The sequence below is a fragment of the Pagrus pagrus genome, assembly GCF_965226575.1.
Source record: "Pagrus pagrus genome assembly, contig: HAP1_SCAFFOLD_45, whole genome shotgun sequence".
Lineage (NCBI taxonomy): Eukaryota > Metazoa > Chordata > Actinopteri > Spariformes > Sparidae > Pagrus > Pagrus pagrus.
This window is the reverse complement of record NW_028175418.1, coordinates 334,658-344,882: the sequence shown is the minus strand read 5'-3', so window position 1 is coordinate 344,882 and position 10,225 is coordinate 334,658. Positions and strand designations below refer to the sequence as shown.

Sequence of the window (10,225 nt, the reverse complement as noted above, 5' to 3'; positions counted from 1 at the left end):
AGCCATCCCACACTTTTTGCCTCTGTGTGTTGATAGTGTTTATATTGTTTATATTGTATATGTTATAGTCACTGTTTGTTTGTTTATTGTTTATTGTCTTCAATGCATGCACCTTATTCACCAAGAAAAATTCCTTGTCTGTGTAAAATCCCTCTTGGCAATAAATCTGTTTCTGATTCTGATTATTATGAATGCAGAATTGACTTCAACATAACACTGTAATGTATCTTATATTAGTGACAGGGGGTTGTAACTGCATGTGTTGGCATGTGTTGAAAGGCGTGCAAGATTACAAATTGTTATGTGTATGTGGATGGATTAGTATTTTGCACTGCATTGCTTTAGGCTCAAGTTCACATAGAATTGTTACGTTTATGAAATAAGAAAAAGTTTGGGAAATACTTCATACTTCAAGTCTCATGTGCTGATCAGAGTTGTGATTAAAAATAAGGGCGGGCCCCAGATGATTTCCAAATACCAATAGAGTCGCGTCATTCTTAAAGTAGGGAATGACTACACTCCCATTAAGTGTAATTGTTGTTTTTGTACACTTTTGTGCAGTTATGGTTACACATATCCTTTTTCCACCCTCCCACTCTTGTATTTCGTTTGTTATTCATTTGACATAAAAGAGAAAAACACACAGTAAATCATGCAGTGAAAAGCTGACAGCCCTATGCCAAACACATACTTTATATGACTTGTTAATATGGATTCAAATGGGCAAGCTGAATCATCAAGATACACATTTTGTAAACAACCCTAACCTGAAGCTGCACTTGTACTACTGGGATTGCTTTGAGTGTTGCTGTATATAATCTGAAACCATAGACAGCTGTTCTTGATCACGGAGACAAAGATCACAAACAACAAAGCATCAGGGTACTGTCAGTCCAATGGCCATTGTTCTCGAACATTTTTCAAAACAATTGAAGCACCCAGCCTTTACACCCACTGACTCATCCTCAGCATTTTTTTAATGTACCACAGTAATTTAATTTTTTTTTAATGTAAAGTATACACTTACTTACTGGACAAAAGATTATGAGGTGCACACTCCACAGTAAACCTCACCCCAATAGACCCTAAAAATTGCTTCTTTTTTTCTTTAATGCCACCTAAAGATGTGCACTGAGCTCAAAACTCATATCTGCATATTTTGTTGTAGCCACACAGATATTGGCCGCGTTTCCCAGATACCATAATTCTTAAGGACTTAAGAAGGCTTGTAAATGACCTTTAATATGAGCATAGTATTTCTATAAATGTGTTTTTATGTTTACTTATTAACATTCTTTAAAGCCAGGCTTTTATTTTTTATATATTAAGCAGACGTTACATTCAGTGCTTTTATTTTGAAAGCGTCTCGCCGAGACCTCGTACACATCCGGTGCTTCGGACTTTACCTGCAGTAGGAAAAGTGTGTCTGCAAGGCTAAGAGTTTGTCTTCAATGCTAAAGTGTGCCTAACTCACATGAAACGCCCTAGCACCTGGCTAATAAGGGGCACAAGGTTTGTTTTGTTACCTTTTCATGCCATATTTATGTCCGGCTCGAGTTTGGTTGCCGTGGATATTTTCATGTATAGAACGTGTTGTGGTTAACGGTAGCTACTATTAGCAACGGCCAAGCTGTCGTGTCGGTCTGTATTGGAAATGAGATGAAGCTATAAGCTAACTCGTAGGTTGTTTTATTAATGCAACAGGATGTATTTTGTCTGTTTTATGTGAGATCTGCTTAGGTTAAAAACTGTTTTTTTTTAGTTAGAAACGAACGGTTAAAAATGCTAATTTCATGTTAAATATTGTTTTATATTTCACTCTATGGGAGGTTGTCCTTCAGTTAAAATATGAATTTTCCTTCATGATTGTTACATCAATCGTAGCAGTTAAAATATATATTTAAATTCATGGAGTAAAACCTGTGAGTCTACAATGAGTTTATTAAAATAGTTAAAAGGAGAGTCAACTTACATGATTGTTTATGGGATAAAAGCAGTTAAAAGTAATTTCATTTAAAGGTAACTGTATTTTGTTTTCTTCTTTCATAGCTCTTACGGTGTGTTTACATTGAATATGGTCCAAGGAGTAAATCATTGTGAACCATAAGTTTGAGAGTTCGACCATCATTTAGCCGGGGATGCTACAAGGCTCTTAAGAAGGGTTCGGCTAAGAAGGAGCGCTAATACACGGGTGTTTCCCAGACGCGTTCTGAACTGCCTTCTTAGGAGAACCTTAAGATCAAGCAAAAGAAGCTCTGTCCACCGCAGTGGTGCTGAAACTGAATCAATCGATGCCAGGCAAATTGATCACCCACCTCTTTATCAGCACAAAAGTCACACACAGCGCCCCGTGGTCCCCCCACACAGTGCAATTAGGCTACGCATGTATCGTGTGTGTGTGGGGGGGGGGGGTGTGGGTGCGGGTGTGTGTGTGTGCCAACAGGTGTATCCAAGTAGTAATCAAGCCCATTAGCGCATATATACCCCCGTGGATATAGCCACACACATGTGAGAATGGAAGAAACTGGCAGCAAAAGAAACAAGCGGGCACCGTCGTTTACCGCGGAGGAGATGGGCGTCTTAGTGGACGAGGTCTGGCAGCACCGTGATGTTTTATTCGGGGGAACAAGGGGCAAAAAAAACATCACAGTGAAGAACAGTGTTTGGCAGGCCATAGCCGAAAAGATCTCCCCCTCCAGCCCATGTGGCCTGCGTGAAAGTCCTCTCCATCATCGAGAAGACGGCCTCTGAATGCATTAGTGGGGGCATCGATGTTCAGGGGGACGAGGGGCTCTCAGAAAGTAAGGATGAAGAGGAGCCATCCGGGAGCGGAGCAGGGGTGTGCCCGCCCCCAGGAGAGGACGACCCCCCACAACCGTGCCCTGTCCCTGCGCGCCAACCAGCAGGGCCTGCTGTCTGCATGCGGGGAGGCTGTCCCGCTTTCAAGCTACAAGCTCTCCACCAGGGGCGCTCCGTTGCGTGCGACCCTCTACAGCGTGCACCGTCTTTTAAGTGTTTTTTTATTGTTTTTACGTCAAGTATATGTTGTGAAGTTGTCTGTCAGCGTCGGGTGAGTGTGCAATAACTTTCGGGGATCAAGATGTGGACCTCGGGATGGATTATGCAACTTTTTGCACTTGTTTTTATCTTGGAGCTTGTCTGTAGCTTCTGCCAAGGGGAGAGGAGTGCTCCTCGATATGGCGACCGCATTGTTGTCAACAGGAAGCTTCTCCTTTCACTGCAATTCTCCACGGAGGGGGAGATTCCGACCTCTATACCTGCGGAGATTTTTGTCCCTTTTCACCAGGGCTCGGATCTCCAAGGGCGACCCCCGCGGAGGAAAAGGGGCAGGAGAGGAGGCATTAAGCGCAGAGCGAAAAAGTGTTGCCTTGACGACCGACGCCGGCTGCCCCCCCTGCCTTCAGTCTTCCTGTCAAACGCGCAGTCATTGAGGCGCAAAATAGACGAGCTGGAGAGCCTGGCGAAGTACAGACGCGAAATTAAGGAATGCTGCCTGCTTGGAATAACCGAGACATGGCTGACAGAGAGTGACCTGGACGACGAGATGGCGCTCACAGGATTTGGCTGCCCCATCAGGCTGGACCGCTCTCGTGATGTGACGGGGAAGAGTCGCGGAGGAGGTGTCTGTTTCTATGTAAACCAGAGGTACTGTAACACCATCACTGTGAGGGAGAAAATATGCACTCCTGACATTGAACTACTCTCCATCTCTCTACGTCCCTTCTACCTTCCACGGGAGTTCCCCCAGCTGTTCTTCACTCTGGTTTATATCCATCCCCGTGCCAATGCCACTGCAGCCACCCAAGTGATTGAGGAGCTAGCACATAGGCTGGACTCAATTTGTAGTGATGCTCCCAAGTTCTTCATGGGGGATCTAAATCATGTCCGCCTAGACAAAACCTTAAAGACATATGAACAGTATGTGGATTGTCCAACCACACAGAAAAATACTACACTTGATCTATGTTATGGGAACGTAAAGGATGGCTATAAGTCCATTCTCATGCCTGCACTGGGGGCTTCATACCATAACAGCATTTTCTTATTGCCAGTATATGAACCATGTGTCAGACGACAGGAGAAAGTGATAAAAGCTGTTAAGCTCTGGTCAGAGGACAGCATATCCTCCCTCCAAGCCTGTTTTGAATGTACTGATTGGCAATGCTTCTTTGACAGTTGTGGCGATAATATTGATGAACTCACTGATACAGTTTCGTCATACATCACATTTTGTGTGGAATCAGTGATTCCAACCAAGCTGGTTGTTGTTTTTCCAAACAATAAGCCATGGGTATCTAAGGACCTTAAGTCAGTCATCAATAAGAAGAAAAAGATCTTCTTTACTGGCGACCCTCATGAGATAAAAGCTGTATCTAGAGAGGTCAAGGGTGAAATAGCCAAAGCCAAAAGTAAGTATAGGGAAAAAATAGAAAATCAATTTGCAAATGGTGACCTCAGGTCAGCCTGGCAGGGAATTAAATCCATGGCTGCAATTAACCAGTGTGGGAATGAGCCCAAAAAGGCTATTAGTGTAAATGGGGTAAACGATGACTGTTTGCCTGATGTCTTGAATACTTTCTTCTCACGCTTTGAAAGGTCTGACTTTATTCATGATGTCTCCAGGTCGAGGAACTCCCTGACACCCCAAAATAATATTGAAATATCCCATGAGCAGGTTATGGCTTTATTCAAGAAAACAAAAAAGAGGAAAGCTCCGGGTCCTGACAGTCTCTGTGGTCACACACTTCACCACTGTGCTGAGCAACTCAGTGGTGTTTTTACTCATCTTTTTCAAATGTGTGTCGACAGCTGTAAGCTCCCTACTATTTGGAAATCTTCCATTATTATTCCCATTCCTAAGGCTAAAAACCCCAGGGAGCTTCAAGATTTTAGACCCGTGGCACTAACTTCTCTAGTTGTGAAAAACCTTGAGAAAATCTTGAAGGAAGAGGTTCTCACTCTGGTCGAGGGCAAACTTGATCCACTCCAGTTTGCCTATCAAAGCCACAAAGGAGTGGATGATGCCAAACTTTTTATTCTTGATAATATTTACAAACACCTGGAGAAACCCAAATCCCACATCAGAGTCTTATTTGCTGATTTTTCTTCAGCTTTTAATAAAATGCAACCTCACATTTTAACTGAGAGGTTAGCCTCTTATTTTAATTTGCCTGATCAGCTTCTTAAGTTGTTTTTAAACTTCTTAACGGACAGGACACAGCAGGTTTTAGTCAATGGTGTCTTGTCTAAAACCCTGGTCTCGAGCACAGGTTCTCCTCAAGGGTGTGTTCTTTCTCCATTGCTTTTTATTTTATACACTGACAGCTGTAGGTCTCTTAAAGAGGACAGTTACTTCGTTAAATTTTCAGACGACACAGCTTTGCTCTCACTCCTTCAGGGCACAGAGTCAGACCATGGACGGGCACTCCCAGACTTTGTGAAGTGGTGTGACGATAGCTTCCTGGACTTAAACGTCTCTAAAACGAAGGAACTTGTCATAGATTTTAGGAAAAACAAGGCAAACACCACAGTCAGTAGGATTCATGATGAGGATGTTGAGATTGTGAACTCTTATAAATACCTCGGCACCGTGTTTGACTCCCAGCTTAAGTTTAACTTCAATACTGAGTCAGTAGTCAGACGGTCCCAACAGAGAATCCACTTGTTGCGGAGGATCAGCTCCTTTGGCGTCTCAAAACCCATTCTGTGTTCTGTGTATCTGTCCTACATTGAGAGCCTCCTTACTTTTTCCTTCATCTGCTGGTTTAATAGCCTGGCAGTGAAAGACAGGAACTGTCTAAATAAAATTGTAAATGTCTGCTCTAAAATCATAGGTACACAAATGACAGATCTAAACTCTCTTTGGGAGAGACGTGTCCGTAAAAAGGCAAAAGGCATTATTAATCAGGAGCACGCCCTTCACAAAGAATTTGTGCTGATGCCATCAGGACGGCGATATAAGCAGCCTCTTGGGAAGACCTGTCGGTATTCCAGGTCATTTGTGCCTTCATCCATTCGGCTGCTAAATGCAGAGAACTGAGCCAGAAATGTGTGCAATGAAATAGTGTTCTGTTTTATTTATTATAATATGTCTAAGTATGTATGATTTATGTTGTATGAATGTTTTTTATGACGGTGACATCTACTGTAGAAACTGAATTGCCCTTTGGGGATAAATAAAGTATTCTTCTTCTTCTTCTTCTTCTTCTTAACAGGGCAGCCCACAATAACGACCTGCGCCTGCAGCGAGATGCTGGTGGTGCTGCGGAGGACAGAGGGCCGACTCGAACGACAAACTGCCCTGCAGGAAGAGATGGTCCGGATAAAGCAGGAGAGGTTGGAGCTGCACCGGAGACAGCTGGCGCTTGCCGAGGCGCAGTTCAACCGTCCCTCCATCTCGGTTCCAATCATCCTTCCCCAGGATTCAGGTACGGGGCATTTCTATTTTGTATCTGCATTATGCAATGTATCCCGTTCAATTTTACTAATCAATCTCCCTTCGTTGCAGGTGATGCAGACGCCCAGTAAAGACAGTGCGGAGCCATAATGCTATCCGCAGCTCGAACATCTGCATCCCAGCTGACTTTGCTATCATTAGTAAGAGGATTTAGTAAATCTAATGCTGGGATTCAAAGGAAAATATCTGTGAATGAATGTTTAATTTTCATAGTTTTGGGGGACCATTTCGATAAATTATGATAGTCTAAATAATATAATATAATATAATATAATAGTAGTGACCAAAATAAATTTTGAAATTAGCGCTAGCTAAAAGTAAGTAAAGATATTTTACTGATACTTTTCTAAGTTTGATATATTCCAGGTATGTTGTGCCGTTCTCACTACCAGTGAGTCAAATACAGCAGCCTGGTCAGTTGTCCTATGCTTCTGAGTACGACACTGTAGTTACCCCTCTATCCCATTGTACAGTGATTCCCAAAGTGTGGGCAGCAGCAGGCTGTGGCCCCTGGTGGGCTGTGAAGGTAATTCACAATAAATAAATATGGTTTAAAAAACATAAACACACACAATAAAACTAAAATCACAGGATCGTGACAAGAAATTTCATTAACAGTCTGATGATTGCCTTAATAGATGTGTTCAAAATACACAAATCACAATTTCCCTCAAGATAGAGTAGAGCATGGACGTCGGAACTATTTTTTGAGAGGGGGGGCGGGATTTTTGTTGGGAGGGGCGGGGGAAGCACGCACACTTATCAATGATTAAGGATTTGATTTGAAGTTATTTATAATAGCATGCAGTTATAAGAGAACTAGATGGATGAACACGGCTTCTTTATTGTTAAGAAAATGAAACTTTGATAACTAAATCATAAGGTCACTGTGAGCGTTCATAACGGTCAAATGTGTTAGTCTCTCCTGCGTCATGGTGTTGCGCAGCCAGGTTTTCAGCTTGCACAAGGCTGAGAAAGGGCGCTTGGATGCCGCGACAGATATTGGCAGGGCCAGACACAACATCCTGGATGGTGCTAACTTCTTGTCCCCCTAACCCTAACCCATTAACTTGGCCTCCAGCACCACCGTCAGGAATCTGGGAGTTATCTTTGATCAAGATATGTCCTTCAACTCCCACATAAAACAAATTTCAAGGTCTGCATTTTTTCATCTACGTAACATTGCAAAAATCAGGCCCATCCTGTCTCAAAAAGACGCAGAAAAGCTAGTCCATGCATTTGTTACTTCCAGACTGGACTATTGTAATTCTCTATTATCAGGCTGCCCTAACAAGTCTCTAAAGAGTCTCCAGCTGGTCCAGAATGCTGCAGCACGTGTACTGACAGGAACTAAGAAAAGAGATCATATTACTCCTGTACTGGCCTCTCTGCACTGGCTCCCTGTAAAATCAAGAATAGAGTTTAAAATCCTTCTCCTCACTTACAAAGCTGTTAATGGTCAGGCACCATCATATCTCCAGGAGCTCATATTACCCTATCACCCAACTAGAGCATTACGCTCCCAGAACGCAGGATTACTTGTAGTTCCTAAAGTCTCCAAAAGTAGAATGGGAGCCAGAGCCTTCAGTTATCAAGCTCCTCTTCTGTGGAACCATCTTCCTGTTTTGGTCCGTGAGGCGGACACCCTCTCTACCTTTAAGAGTAGACTTAAGACCTTCCTCTTCGATAGAGCTTATAGTTAGGGCTGGTCCTGTCCTGGACGAGCTCTTAGTTATGCTGCTATAGGCCTAGTCCGGGGGACAATGACACACTGAGCTTCTCTCTCCTCCCCTCTCCTCTCCTCTCCATCTGTATACATTATGCCTGTATACATGCCCCATCTCTGCATGTCACTGACTTACTTCTTCCCCGGAGTCCTTGTGCTTTCTAGTCCTACAGGCTCCCTTGGATCCTGGCCGCGCCCGGGTCGTGGATCGTGGATGCGCCCACTGCTATGGCCCTGCCTGATCGTGGATGCGCCCACTGCTATGGCCCTGCCTGATCGTGGATGCGCCTACTGCTATGGCCCTGCCTGATCGTGGATGCACCTACTGCCATGACCCTGCCTGACACCCACCACTACTGTCGCTAATATTAGTCACATCTCTGTTACATACGTTCCACTACTATTATCGTACTGCATTGCTACATACCATCCTTGCCATTGATCACTACTACTGTTATCACTAGTAATCACATTTCCATGTGCATTTCATCATTATTGCTGTAATACATCTTTGTGTACTTTCACTCCTGTCAACCATCGCTTATAATTGAATACATTGTGATCTCGTTGATCTGCTCTGTACATGCGACATCTATTGCACGTCTGTCCGTCCTGGGAGAGGGATCCCTCCTCTGTGGCTCTCCCTGAGGTTTCTTCCGCATTTTTTTTCCCTGTTAAAAGGGCCTTTTTTTTTTGGGGCAAGTTTTTCCTCACTCGAATCGAGGGTCGAAGGACAGAGGGTGTCGTCTCTGCACAGATTGTAAAGCCCTCTGAGGCAAACTGTGATTTGTGAATTTGGGCTATACAAATAAAATTTGATTTGATTTGATTTGATTTGATTTGATTAAATCAGACAAATTGAGTTTAAATTCAGGTTCTTTATTTTTTTAAAGCGTAATGCAGTGTGTAGGGAGGCTGATGGGGTGCGGGGGGGCAGATGGGAGGGGGTGCGGCCACACCCCCCGCACCCCTAGTTCTGACGTCTAGGCAGTAGAGGACACCGTCTGTCCGTAGACCCTCGATTTGGATAAGGAAAAACTCCCAGCTTTGAATTTACAACTGACAACTTAAGAGCTATTTGAGAAGGTGGTTACATGCTAAAGTTGATACACAAACAATTACCTTACCAACATACAGTAGGCTAGCAAGGGATATTGAGCGGTAGGATAGCAGATAGGGATGCTGATTATTAATCACTGTTCGAAACACCGTTAAGAATTTTTTGTTGTATTTAGTTTATTTTTCATGTAACTTGGTGTATACCTTGTCTGTTCCTTTAACTCATAATGTAGCCTTATGTTGGGACCCACAGATGAAGTCATTCATTGTGGATTTCAAAATGGACTCTGAACTGAACTCAGTGTCCCAGAATTCCCCATTCTTCACACCTAGGTGCAATATTTAGCTTTGAGCTACTATTGGTCAGGGTGACAAACCCCCCTCTGATCAGAGAGTCAAAACTCCAGCGCGTTCCTTTGTTCTCTCTCTTCTCCTCAAGCCTCTCCACTCCTTTGACTTCTTATCCTCAAGGGCTCCTCTCCATCTCCCCCCCACCGGGCTGCCTGATCTCTTCTTCCGGGATTAACAGCTGCGGAGAGCTGCAAGCTTCATTTGCAGCAGGCCCAAAGAACTTCTCCTCACTGCAGCGGCACGAGGTCCTGCCAGTATTCCTGATCAGTTAGCACCAGCAGCTGCGACACAAAGCTTGCCAGCTAACTTCACAATCTGAGGAACACCAAGCAGGTTAGCACTGAGCTGCTATCCTCGCAAAGGACAGGAGAGAACCGTTTCCTCCTCTGCTGACTTTCATCGGTCCTTGCACAGCAAGAACAGCATTCATTGGAATCCCAACGTTCTCCTGCAACCACCAACACCTTTTCTTTAAAGACTGGTAACGTTGAACTGGGCTTAGATAGCATAGCATAGCACGGCTAAGCACAGGACTTTAAACTCTGGTTGATGTAATGCATGTGTGTTCAATTTATGTGTGTCCACTGTTTGAGTGTTATTGTAATCTCAGG

General features: G+C 43.7%; 1 protein-coding gene across 8 annotated transcripts; it reads left to right on the top strand.

The window, feature by feature from the left end:
- The first annotated feature begins 1,272 nt into the window (after positions 1 to 1,272).
- On the top strand, positions 1,273 to 9,768 carry LOC311253800 (uncharacterized protein). Of its 8 annotated transcripts, none has more exons than XR_014621913.1 (5): positions 1,273 to 1,512; positions 2,050 to 3,666; positions 6,237 to 6,449; positions 6,530 to 6,618; positions 9,703 to 9,768. XR_014621913.1 is itself a non-coding variant. In XM_084384273.1 (4 exons), exons 2-4 carry the CDS (start codon positions 3,101 to 3,103, stop codon positions 6,531 to 6,533), a joined length of 783 nt encoding a protein of 260 aa, XP_084240399.1. In that variant the 5' UTR covers positions 1,273 to 1,512; positions 2,050 to 3,100; the 3' UTR covers positions 6,534 to 7,089. The 8 variants fall into 8 exon arrangements, 2 of the variants coding, with proteins under 2 accessions (XP_084240399.1, XP_084240400.1); XR_014621914.1 differs by having other exon boundaries at positions 9,735 to 9,754; XR_014621915.1 differs by lacking the exon at positions 9,703 to 9,768 and adding an exon at positions 8,370 to 9,073.
- The last annotated feature ends 457 nt before the right edge of the window (positions 9,769 to 10,225 follow it).